A 13,261-nucleotide genomic window follows, 5' to 3' on the forward strand; every position below is an offset into this window, starting at 1 on the left:
GACTTGAATTTCTAAAAACTGAACAAGACTTCATTTTCTTCAGAGAAATCAGGCACAACATTATCAACATTTCAGAATTAAGGAAATAACAGTATGAGTATTTACTGAATACATACAGACTGACTGTATTTATTATTTGCTTCCCTGCTTTAAAAAGGAACATACATGATTCTAACACATTACTAATGTGTACTGTGTTTATTTGCTGAAGGGATAGGTTCACATGCTGTGCTAGATCAAAAGCAAACAAACCACTGTGTGGCTTAGGGCAACATGTGAATTGGATCTCAAATCGTTTAAAACTTTAAATCTCTTTTAAGTCCCAATCAGCCAGTTGTAGGGAAGCACTAGGTTTCTTCAACCATGCATTATGCACTGTTCAGAGTATAGGAATTGTTTATTTCAACTAAAGAATAGACAAAATGTTAGCATGCTTGTCAAATCAAGCAATAATTCAATGTTACGGACATTGTTCCCAAATTCCTGCAGAATTAGAGCACAATTTTCACCTGGCTCTAACAATCATATCAGCTAAAACATTTTATTTTGTTAACAATGGTCTGAACTGCTTGCTATATCGCTACAAGCATCTGCTTCGCTGGCCTTGCTGGGTCATTTAATATTTAAGCCATATTGAGATATCACAGTTGCTTTCTTCCAGGAAATACTACATTTCTGTTAAGCTGTGGTTGAGACAGAAAATGAGTTACTAGAGTGGAAGTCTCAGGCAAACATTTTCCATGTCACCAAACTCCTGAATTTTTGGAAAGGAAAGGCTTTCTGCACATAAACTGATGAGTGACTTCATCTATTTTAGGGCTCAGCCCCAGTGACCCCTTCTTCAGAGTAAATTTATCATCACTCTTATCAGTGCTATTTGGAAATAGATTGTATGAGGGCCCAAGAGCATTGCTCCTGCCAAGAAATCATCCTTGTTCTTTCAAGCACTCTGCAATTTATTATGCAACAATGAAAAACCTGCAGGTTACAACTGTTCTGAATCTGTCTGGGCTGTCAAAATTGTTAGGGATTTCCTCCATGGTCATGAAAGCTAAAATTTGCTGCAAGGTTGCTTTTTTGGGGGGGGGGGGGAGGTAAGCAAAGGAAGGGAGGCTACAGTGGTGGAATTCACACCCTACCATAGGCCAAAAAGTTATTTCCTTATTTGTGCCATAGAGTTTCTGCAAACTCAGCCAACTGTGGTTTATTTTATAAACCATGGTTAAGAATTGATGTGCAGATAAATTCACTGGGATCCTTGCTAGGCCATGGGAGTTACTTAAGGTTCTTAAAAAAATTAATTAAGCCAGAAAGTTGGCATTTAATACTGTCATTGCAAAGTCACTCTGAATACAGTATTTGAAAAGTCCAAAAAGGATTATTAGTTTGTTCTCTTTGGCTTAAGAAAGGCATGAAGCACCTAAAAAAATTAAGGCACTGTATATCTTAGCAATTTAAATCATTAAATTATTATGGTTGGTTGCACAGTCAGCCAGATGTTTAGACTGGATTTGGCATTTTTATGCACCTACGAGTCCTTCCCAAGGACCTGGGATAGGCAGATGTTGTTTGATGGTGTTCAAGGTATTGTCACAATTATTATTGTTACTATTATTATAATACACAACGTGAAATCACAGCTGCCAGTTCTTTAGCTGATGTTGGCCTTCATTTACACCGAGTTCTTCCCAAGAACCTAGGATGTTGTAATTATTAATTTGATATTATTATTTCAACCTCAAAGTGCTTTGGGTCATATTTTTAAAATATTTTAGCTTATCTTAAGAAAAAGATCCTAATGCCATTCTGCTTTGCTGACCTATATGGGAAAACCCCACAATGAAGGTGCTATTGCCATGTCTGAGAGAGGCACATAAATGAAATAACTTAGGCCGTGTTTTGAATTCCAGTTATCCCCACCCTGCACCGAGAGGTTGCTTCCAATATATATGAAAGTAAACGGATGTCGTGGGTTGATGGTTCTGTGTTGATCACGGAGCACTCCAACCCCCACGCCCCGGATCTAAATCTACACGTGTACACATGCATGCGGGCGTATAGGAGCCGCGGGAGTATCGTCGCCCGTGGACTTCCCCATCTAGGAGGTGGTGAGCGGAGCGGAGCGCCTGCCTTTAAAGAAGGGCTTCGGAGGAAGACGCCAGTTGATGGAGAAGACCGCAGACCCGAAAGGCGTCGCCCGGGAAGGGCGCGGGGAAGCAGAGCCAACGCCGCCGGCGCCGAGGGGCTGAGCGGAGCCGAGACGGGCAGAGTCGGGGGCGAGCTCCCTGATTCCTCCGCCCTGGCGGCAACCCCCGCCCGGGCCGCCAGCGGGGGACGGGCTGCACCTGCCGAGCGAGCAAGCAGGCAGGCGGCGGTGTCCCCGGGACGCGCGGCCCAGAGCCGGCCCCGCGAGCGAGCCGAGGGCCGCAGAGCGGCAGCATCGCCCCGCGCCGGCTGGGAAAGGCGACCGAGGCCAGGCGCGGCGCGAAGAGACAAAGGGGGCTGAAGCGAAAGGAAAGGGGAAAGTGACGGAGCGAGGCGGAGAAACGAAGCCGGGAAGTGCGTGAGAGAGAATGAGGAGAAGGGCCATTTGCAATCGATCGATCAGGCAGAATTAGAAGACAAGACTGACCCAGAGAAATAAAGCTGCAAGTGTAGAACATAGGCATCGTTTAGCAATAACAGTTAAGGCTGAAAAGCGAAAGTTTTGGAATGAATAAAAGTCCGTTGCACAGTCGAGTCATATTTACACGCTCCGTGAAGATGTACGGAAGCGGTTTATTTTGCATTATGGTTGGTCGCGCAATCAGCCAGATGTTTAGACTGGATTTGGCATTTTTATCCACCTATCGAGTCCTTCCCAAGGCCCTGGGAGAGGCAGATGTTGCTGTTGTGAGCTGTCCCAAGTCAAGCTGCCTTTTGCAGTGGACTGGTGGTGATTTTGTCAATGCCGATGGTGTTCAAGTGGTGCTCCAGATGTTTTGGGATTGCACCCAAGGCGATTATTATTATCATCATCATCATCATATCCTGCCTTTTCATATATAACTCAAGGCGGCGAACGAACCTAATGGTTCTTCTCCTATTTTCTCCACAACAACCCTGTGAGGTGGGTTGGGATGAGAGAGAGAGACTGGCCCAAAGTCACCCAGCGGGCTTACAATCATCTCTTTTATAATAAAAGCGGCTTGCGTGTTGCCAGAGTTTCTCAGCATCCTTGACCCTACGATATGTGTGCATAATAAAGCATATCCCTAAGAAGATGTAAAAAATAATAATCTTAAGTAAATTTTAGGTTCATGCGGAATTTAAAAGATTTCTTTGTACTGGAACCTTTTTATCGTATGCTTAAATAAAAGGATGCACCGTGAATGGGAAAAGCAACCTTATCTGCGCGTAAAGTTTACACTGAAAAAACACACGAACAAGGGGCGACGGTACAGACTGCAATCAGTTCGAAAGTCCGAACTTCCAGCAGAAAAAAGGGAAGGAGCCAATCAGTCTTTTGCTTACTGATTGGACGAAGCAACTGTCAAGCGGAGTTCTGTTCCTGAGGCTGTGATTGGTTTCTCTTCCCGACCCGCCCAACACCCTAGGATCTGAGCGTGAAGCGCCCGCCCGTGGTTTCCTTGCTGCCTGGGCGGGGCGACGCCTTGATTGAGCGCGCGCTGGCCCAATGGCGGCGGCGCCTGCTGGGGCCCTTCCTCCAGAAATGGGGGGATCGGGGAGGGGCTGCCGCGGGGCGCGCGGGAGAGCAGGTGGAGGCCGGTCGCGGCGATGGGAGGGATCAACTACGTACGACGGAGCAGGGCGGCGTTGGCGGAGGCGGAGGATGCGGAGTCCTCCTGGGAGGAGCTGCCGACGCCGCCGACGTCGCCGACGCCCCTGCCCGCCGGCACCGGCTGGAGCAGCAGCAGCGCCGCCGCCGCCGGGACTTCGTGGGGGCAAGCCATGCTGGGCGCCGGGGTGGGCGCGGGGGCCAAGCCGGCCAAGCCCTCCTTCGTCTCCTACATCAGTCCTGAGGTGAGGCGGTTGGGCGGAGGAGGAGGAGAGGGGGGGGCGGCGGCGGCGGCGGCGGGCGCTCGCGCTCCCCACGCTTCCTCCCGTGAGCCGCGGGCGGCGCCGGCGTCTCTTCCGGGAGTTCCTCGCTCTCTGGAGAAAACTTGTACGTTTGTCCACTTCTTTGTGGCGTCGCCCCGGCCCCACCCGCTCCCCCATCCCTACTCTAGGAAATAATGGCTTGGATCCTCTTCCTTACTCAGGGGAGCCGAAGGAGCCCGCGCACCCCTCAGGCCGCTGATCTAAATGGGCAAAGAAGCGGGGGGGGCGGGGAAAGTATCTACCCCCGAGGCAGGACTCTGTGAGGGGGAGGAAGGGAGGTAGAGGCTGAAACGAGCATTTTGCTCCCGGGGCAAGGAGGAGCTCGGCAACGGGCGTCCACTCGTTTTATGAGCCTTGGGGGGGGGGACTGATCAAACGGGGGTGCACAGACTGAAACGCTGAAAGGCGTGGGTTGGGGGCGTCTGGCGCTGCCGAAGGGCGAGGGTGCAGCTTTCCGTCTTTACCTTTTGCTGGTAAGAAAGACAGAAGGGGGGAGTGAGACGTGGGAGGATTTGCACGTGTGAAACGGTATCCTCCCCTTCCCTGGTGCAGTTCTGTGAATGAGGAGGGTAATTACTCTCTGGAAGCACCTGCTTCCTCAGGAAAGCATGCATTTTTTATACAGTTTAATCAATGCATTGTGGGATGGGCTTGCTGTCGGGCCCATGTTTTAAGTTTAATTCTGAAAGCTAATGGGGGGGATGCAGCAGAGTAAGTCTGCACAGAAGGGATGAGGTTTAAACTCTGCTTCAGCTCTTCTGGAATAAAATCATGGACAACTGTGTCCAGAACTACTACAAACAGTACTTGAAGTTGTAGAGTTGGGTGAAGGTCTTCTTTTTTCCAGGCGCAATTCTTCCATTGTTGTTCAGTCGTTAAGTCGTGTCTGACTCTTCGTGACCCCATGAACCATATTGCGGGGACTCTTAAGAGTCTTCTCCATTCTTCCATGGGGCCTTCCAAAAGGATCTTGTAACACTTCCATTGTGCATCTGTCAGATTGAATGTGCTTGTGCTGTAGTTAATTTCTAAGGTGCTATAAGACTTATTGTAGTGCGACTAAAAAATGAAACTGCTTGCATTGCTGCGGAATAATTGTGCCACATTTAAAAATCTTTATCCGTGTTTCAGTTGGGCTAAGGCCTGTGCCTGCATTCTCCAAAGCACACTTTAGTAAGTTCACTGAGATTTGCTCTTAGTAAGTAAGCAAAGCTTACAGCCATACTACCCTAATCATTTTCTTCTGTTGATATGGAATGGTTATCTGGTGCCAATTCTGGTTTACTTTAGATAAAATAGCTTGGAGAGAGTCCTAAGTACTACTGCAGTATCCAAGCCTGTGTGCGATAGCTTACTCTCCTTGGTAAATCCTTTTTCCCCAGCTACTTAAATGTACATGAAGAGCATGCTAAAGCAATTGAGAAAAGAGGGCCAGTTTGTATGTCCAAAGGTATTTTTATTTTAAAAATAAGTGAGTTGCATCAAGACAGCTTCCATTAATAACACCAACATTTTGAAAAACAAATGTATTATAACAAATAAAATGCCTGTTGCTCTGGCAGATGGGATGTATGTCCATAAAGTCTGGGTGTTTGTAAAGAGATTGTTGATTGGCAGTGGGCATATTGACATAATGTGCTGTGGCTAATCTGCAGTTCAAGGGAAGCAGATTCACTTTGTTTGGAAGTATCCCAGCCACTTTTGCAGTGGCTGGCCAGGTCAGTGCTTCCTGTTTTTTGTTTGTTGTTTTGCTGGGAGTTGGAGTTTGGATTCCCCCAGAGATAGGTGAAAATAAACTTATTCTTTCTCCAGTTCCATTGTGTCCCTGTTTCACTTCCTATACATTGACTGTAGGGTGTTTGTGAGAATAATTGAAGACATGGAAAGAGATTGTAATTGGAGTACTTCCTTTCGCAAACACTTACTGGGGGAGGGACTGTCAAAAAAATCAAGATGGTGGGTATGATTGAACCACCACCTACCATTTTGACTTTTTGACACCCACCCATTCCCTTGTGGATGCCGTTGAGTAACCTGCTGTTCTGTATTGTGAAGCTGGTCTGGACAAAATAGGGAGCTCAGGTAACAAAAGTTAACTTGTTTTTAACTTTGGGTAAAAATTGGACAGTATTGTAGCTTAACTATGGCTTGATCTAGCATCCAGGTCTAGATGATGTATCATGTCCATTTATTACATAGATTAGCAGATCACATGCCTTTCCTGACTGGTTAAGGCAGCTCAGGAGGTGATATGTGGGTGGGTCCAGGTGATGGTGAATTCATTCTTGGTGGAGGGAGTGTTTCCGGCTGCCTTTAAAGAGGCACTGGTACACCCCATCCTCAAACTATCATTGGATCCCACTTTGCTGGACAATTTTCATCCAGTCTCCCACCTTCCCTTTTTAAGAAAGTTGGTTGAGAAAGTGGTGGCACTACGGCTCCAGAGGATCCTGGATGAAACGGATTATCTAGACTGTTTTCAGACAAGTTTCAGATATGGGATGGAAACGGCATTGGTTGCACTTTTGGATAAACTCTGACAGGAGTGGGGTATGTCCATCCTTGCTCTTCTTGACCTCTCAGCGGCTTTCGATACCATTGACCATGGTATCCTTTTGGGTTGGCTTAGGGAGTTGGGGGTGGATGGCACAGTTCTGGCACACCTCCTTCCTCCAAGGCCAATCCCAATTGGTGTTGATAGGGAGCAAGAGTTCCAGCTCACAGCCCCTCCTTTGTCGGGTGCCACAGGGTTCAGTACTCCCTCTGTTCCTTTTTAACATCTACATGAAACTACTGGGTGAGATCATCCACCACCATGGGATGAGGTATCATCAATATGCAGATGATACCCAGTGATACATCTCTGTCCTGGGTGATTTAAGTGATGCTGTGGCCACCCTTTCATGGTGCCTGGAGACGGGGGGGCCTGGATGGGGAAAAACAGGCTTCAGCTGAACCCTGGTAAGATGGAGTGGCTATGGGTTGGGGGCTCCTCTGTATCCAGGAGTTTGCTATCTTTGGTTCTGGATGGGGTTGCACTGTCCCAGACAGACCAGGTGTGGAATCTGGTTGTTCTCCTGGATTCACGACTCCTGCTCAAGGAGCAGGTAGTAATCCTGGTCAGGAGGGCTTTTGTTCAACTTTGTGTTGAGTGCCAGTTATACCCTTTCCTGGATTGGGAAGTCCTCTGATCAGTCACTCATGCCCTAGTCATCTTCCGTATAGACTATTGCAATGCGCTTTACGTGGGGCTATCTTTGAAAAGTATCCGGAAGCTACAGCTGGTTCAGATTGCGGCCGCACAGGCAATTTTGGGTGCACCAAGGATGGCAACATGTAACACCTTTGCTGCAGGAGCTGCATTGGGTGCCAGTCTGCTTTTGGGTCCAATTCAAGATGTTGGTCATCATCTTTGAAGCCCTACATGGCATGGGACCAGGTTACTCAGGGAAACTCATCCCCATTACGTTGACCCATCCCACCCAGGCAGGGAAGGTATGTTATGGACCCCATTGATTAAAGAATGTTGCTTAGCAGGTCCCAGGAAGAGAGCCTTCTCTCTGCCATTGTTCCCACCCTATGGAACACTCTCCCCTCAGAGGTGAGGTGGGCCCCACTCTCCTGGCCTTCCAGAAAGGGGTGAAGACCTGGCTCTGCCAGCTTGTTTGGGGCTCGAGGAGGGATAACCAACCCTGGGGGTGGTTGGCACCCTGAAGATGCTCCTGGAGGTTGATTATTTATACCATCTATTCCTTGGATTATATTATTTATTTTTGATTACTGGTTGTATTGTGTTTTAACTGGTTATTATTCTTATTGTAAACTGCCCAGAGTTGCTTGCTGAGTGAGATGGGCAGTGACTAAATTTGAAATATAAATAAAAACATTACAACTGAGAACTGTATAATTTATCAGAAATGGTAGTTAGCTTTGAGACCATTATATTGCTTTCAAGTGCATTTGTTAAAATAACAGCCATTTATTATTTAAAAATATTAGTGGAAATTAATCTTGCTTTCTGCTTTTCATATTTGCCATTCATAAATGATATCTATCTTTCTAGTTCTTCTCATTTTTGGTTGTACTAAAAAATGAAGAGTGTTGGAAACTTAATCTATTTACAATATATATCCAAATATGTCTAATGAATAGCATGGCCAAAAATGAGAAGGTGGCAATTTAGTTTTTCTTGGTCTGGCAACTTTTGTCACAAGCCAGACTGTCAACATATGGACAGAATAGGAATAAAAGCCCGGGTAGTGAATGTGTGCTTGAATTATCTAGTAATTGTATATAGGATGTAAATAATGAAATAACATTGGTTGTTTTCACTTGACACTCCCATAATTAAATATACCATAGCTTACTCGGCTCAGGTTTTTGGGTTTGCATGACTCACTGAACCATAACCTAACCTTACAGGCTGGATTCAGGCAACATGAAGTTGGTTGCTTTGTGTTGGGTATATCATAATATAAAAAGTCTTGTTTGTGGACTCCTTCTCACAGGTTTTTAACTTTTGGTTGGAGGATCACTAATTGCAGGATCACTAGCAAATTAAGTTTTTGTTGGAACAATTAGGAGCACAGATAAAATTGCTTTGAGTGAATTTTGGCCATGGGCTTCTAGTTAGCTTAAGTTGCTGGCTATGGTAGAAGGGTAGCTGGAATACAGTGGGATACACAGTGAAGATACTTATCTACCAAGAAGCTCATAAGGAAAAATTAGTATGTTAGATCATTTGGAGTAAAGGAAGAAATCTTTGAAAGTAGACAATCCTGAATTTAATGGAGCCCAAAATAGGTTTCTTCCTTTGTAGCTTTTTGATTAATGTTTGAAGAGAAAATTGCAGCTGTGTTCAGAATGTTCTGATAACTTGAGTTGGTAGTGGTCTAGCTAGGAGGATTTTTGATCAGTAACTTAGTGATAACTGAGACTGGGCACATACAGGGAACATCCTGTTGTGGGCAGTTGAGGTAATGTTAAGCTGATTCTGGACAACTTAAATCCTAGATATAACTAATGGAACAAATTACTGTTGTTTTTCTCTATGGTTTGATGTGTATTATATCTGAAGATACTGTTAATGAAAATGTTATTAATATCCTCCGTGTTTCCTGAGTACATGCATAAATGATTTCTAAATTCTTCAGGAGATGTATTGTTGAACTTAGCTTATGAGAAATTACTGCTAAATAAATATACCATGCCTTTACTTGATGTATGCAGAGAGCAAAATTAAAGCTTTGCTTGTTAAAGAATTCTTAATAAAGAAATGAAAGATACTTGAACTTGCCCTTCAGGCCAGTTCCATACTGGTTATACTTGTTTTTTAGTTTCATTATTCATGTCCTTCATCGTGAAGGACATAAAATAAGGTAAACATTCTGGATTTCATGTTCAGAGAATTATAATTTGATATTCAAATTGTCTAAATTCTCAGCATCAACATTTAGTTATGTGGATTCTTTATTTAAAGTTTCATGGTAATCCATTATGGAAGGAAGAATATTCAGTAAAATAAATTTAGATGGAGTTCTCTGATGTTAAGCACAACATTTTTATTTGTCGCAAAGATAATGTACAAATTTCAGTTAAGGAAGGAGATCACATTGGATAATGATACGTAGCTTTATAGTGCAGGATAAATTCAGAGTAAACTCCTGCTCATTAATGAGGGCGAGACTATGCTTGGGAAGAATGTTGGAGCATGAAAGTTAAGCTCGCTCTTGTATTAAACATTATTATGTTTGTTCCAGGAGAAATAAACTATGAAATTGTGAAACTTCAAATAATGGAATAATTTTTATTCTTTTTTTCCTCTCAGTTCTTTTAACAGCAATTTTATGAGAAGGTCAGAAAGAGAAGGACTGGCTTAAGGTCACCTAGCAAGTGTCATGGCTAAACAGAAAAGTAAACCCCATCACAGTCAGCATAGTTAAATGTGTGGAAACTTGGGGAAACTTTTCAAAAATAACTTGGATTGCTGTACACAGTAATTCTCAGTTGAGTTCAAATTCCAGTTAAGCAGTCAAACTATATTTAAATGTAGGTTCCTTTGTCTGTTTGGTGAAATTCTTGGGGGCTGGTGTTGAAGTCAATTTATCTTGTCCCATAATAGGTTAAACACCTGGGGATGGATTATAGCTTTGTAGGCTTATATTCCCAAAATGCAATTCCTTGTGCACTTCTTTCTTTAACTGACGTAAAATGAATGACAACACCAGATTTACAGGATTTCAGGACAACTTTATATAATTTCTAAGCCTAAAATGAAGTTATGAGTAGCATTTATCATAGTTTGCCATTTTTGATAGGAAATGTTTGGTCAGCTTTGCATTCCATATGCATTGTTTTCTTCCTTCTACCTCTGTAATCACTTGAGGGAACTGTGAGATATAGCAAAAAAGGCTATTCCATTATGACAGAAAAACAATTCCACTCTAGATTTATAGTCTAGGGTTAGGGCTGAATGGTATTTGTTTACTCTTTGCTTATGAACTAGCTCTGTAGTAATATAATGGAAAGACTGTTTATTCTGATTACAAGTATTATTTTGACTTTTTCTGTGTTTGTTTTGTGTCTTTTCCCCATTTGTTTTGGATATTAAAGCAGTAAAAATAAATAAACTTTGGGGAGCTGTATTTTTCACTGGAAAACATACTGAGAAAGTTAATGTCATCTATTTTCTCATGCAATACATAGCTTACTGGTATGCAAAGTTCATTGTTAACTGTGTTTATATTTGGCTGACTTCCTGTTGGTTTTCATCTTGATAGTTGTCAAAACATTTTTTGGTGCAATATTTAACTATTTAAAACCAGTTAGCTCCTTTCTCTAAGGTAAAAAAGAACATATGATGATCAGTCAGTACTGAGACTGTCATGTATTGACCTTAAACATCTATTCATGGCATAAATCCAATTCCTGATGTTGCATCATCAGTGTAAGTACAAATGGCAATGAATATCTTCTTGTTCTAAGTTACTTTTCTCACTTAGAACATATTACCTTAGGTTGATAAAACAACTTCTAATTAACCTGAAATATGGAGTAAAGGTGCATTGATCTTTTTCTTGGTTCTGCTATGCAGACTTCACATTGCTGATTATAAGTTTAAATGCTTCACTGCAGACAAAATATATGACAAAAAATAAGTATGATTGGAAAGGAAGAAAGGGAAGATTCAGCATGTGCTTCTTGACCTTATTTTTTAAAATGAGTCTGAAACACAAGTAGAGTACCAGTAAATGTTATATTCTATACCTTTTATTAAAATACATAGGAATGATGTAGGAATGTAACTCTGTTGATGCTATTGATTAATACTGTAATGGGATAGAGTTCTGGTTATTTGAACTTCCTTGTTGCTATTCTCAACTTATAATGTAAATCTATAAAGTGCATGCTTTTTGAACATTGCGTATTTCGGTGCCGTGCAGTTTGCTGTATTGTTTCAACCTACCAACACTGAGTCATTCTAGCAATAGCTCTCTGCCTCCTGTTTTTCTTGGGAACTTTTATTATTAACACAGGAATTAAATAATGCTTCTAAATAAATTAGGGTTCATATATATCACAAAACAGAGGCTATTTGATAGTGGTCATATCCCCATTTTGTGGTATAACACCAACTTACTACTTGCTACATGCAATATGCAATATAATTGGGCTTGGGATTCGTGGTTGCTCCAGTGATCATCAGTGGGCCCATTTCAAGGTGCTGGTCTTAACCTCTAAAACTCTACATGGATTGGCACTCTTGTACCTGCAAGACTGTCTCTCCTAATCAGAATTGACTTTTTCTGTGCATTCATTCTGTAAAGGGGTGCTTCAAGACCCCCTCCTTTGTAAAGGAATAGGAGCCCAAAGCATCTTCTTGGCAGTAGCTACCATGTTATGGACTATCTTGGCCCCTAAAATATGAGGAGTCCCACCTTGCTTGCATTTTGCAAAGGTATTAAGACCATCCCATTTGAAATCTAGGATGCATTTATAAGTGGGTTTACTTTTTTTCTTCATTAACCACCTTGAGTCATTTAAAGAATGCTGGGTAGGCTATTTAGAGATTTATATGGGAATGATGGAAGTATTGCTGTAAACTTAAGGTTCTCGGCTATGAGTTTTGATTGCTGTGGGATTGCGAGCCAGTTTAAGGGAGCGTGCACCAGCTTGTCCAGATAGAGCAGGAGCCTTGTCAGACAGTGCTCCTGCTTTGTGGACAGTATTGCTGGGATCTCTTAAATCCATCCTTCCCTCCGATATACCTGCTTGTAATTCCTTCCAGACAGTACTGATTCTACTACCTTTGCTAGCACCTCTGCCAAGAAGGCAGGGTGGAAAAGGTTGGTGTCTTCCTTTCCCTTTCCTGGTGGCTGCTCTCAAGGGGGAGATGGTGGATTCAAGCTCCAGCTACACCCTTAGCTGCCAGAGGGGTGCTACTATGAGTGCCAACATGTCCTCAGTTGTCCACCTTGCTGCAAGGGAAGCCATCACCTGGGCCAGTGCACTGCTGCTTTGCTGTTGAGATCATGCCTGCAAGAGACCAAAAGGAAGAGTACAAGAGCTGGGTAGAAAGGGATGAGTGGTGGCAATTGCTGATTTGCTATTACCTTGTGCTATGCGGGGCTAATGTCAACAGCATCAGTAAATTGTTAGATAATAATGGAAAAGGAAAAGTTGGCAGAAAGAAAAATAACTCCTTTTTCAGAAGGGATCTGAAAATATTCAAGAACTAACAAGCTATTAGAATTATTCAGATCTTGGGGAGTGGAAGATTTGAAAGGGTAAATATTAGGGTTGTAGAAGGCAACCAGAGGGGTCTTCACAAAGGATGTTGGTGGAAGCAAAGTGCCCTTTTTGAAATGTTGAGAAGGCCTCATCCTCCAGGTGACTTGGTCCGGGTGCTTTGTGTCACCAGGTGGCTGTGTGTGCACAACTGTTTCACTTTGCTTTCAGCCCAGCTCAATATATTCAATACATATAGAGACAGCCTGGAAAACTCAGTGTCTGACTAAGTGCTTCAATGAGAAGGATTTGCTGATGCTTATATCAGCACAACCATCGTAAATTTTTGGAATCCTTGCAAGGATGTCCTGGTAAAGGGGGAAAGCATACACCTATCCTGAAACTGGCATAAGAACCCTGAAAAGGGAGATTA

At 43.2% G+C, this 13,261-nt stretch overlaps 1 protein-coding gene across 1 annotated transcript in view; it reads left to right on the forward strand.

Annotated features, from left to right (window-relative positions):
- The first annotated feature begins 3,754 nt into the window (after positions 1-3,754).
- The window catches only part of MTMR12 (myotubularin related protein 12), a 44,568-nt gene continuing 35,061 nt past the window's right edge, over positions 3,755-13,261 (forward strand). Inside the window, exon 1 of the mRNA XM_088152736.1 lies at positions 3,755-4,023. Within this exon, the coding sequence (XP_088008862.1) occupies positions 3,778-4,023 (246 nt within the window). The 5' untranslated portion in view covers positions 3,755-3,777. The remainder of the gene's footprint in view (positions 4,024-13,261) is intronic.

This window comes from Python bivittatus, unplaced genomic scaffold (genome assembly GCF_059951505.1).
Source record: "Python bivittatus isolate LINGU-HERP-01145 unplaced genomic scaffold, Pbiv_v1 ctg000570_np1212, whole genome shotgun sequence".
Classification (NCBI taxonomy): Eukaryota; Metazoa; Chordata; class Lepidosauria; order Squamata; family Pythonidae; genus Python; species Python bivittatus.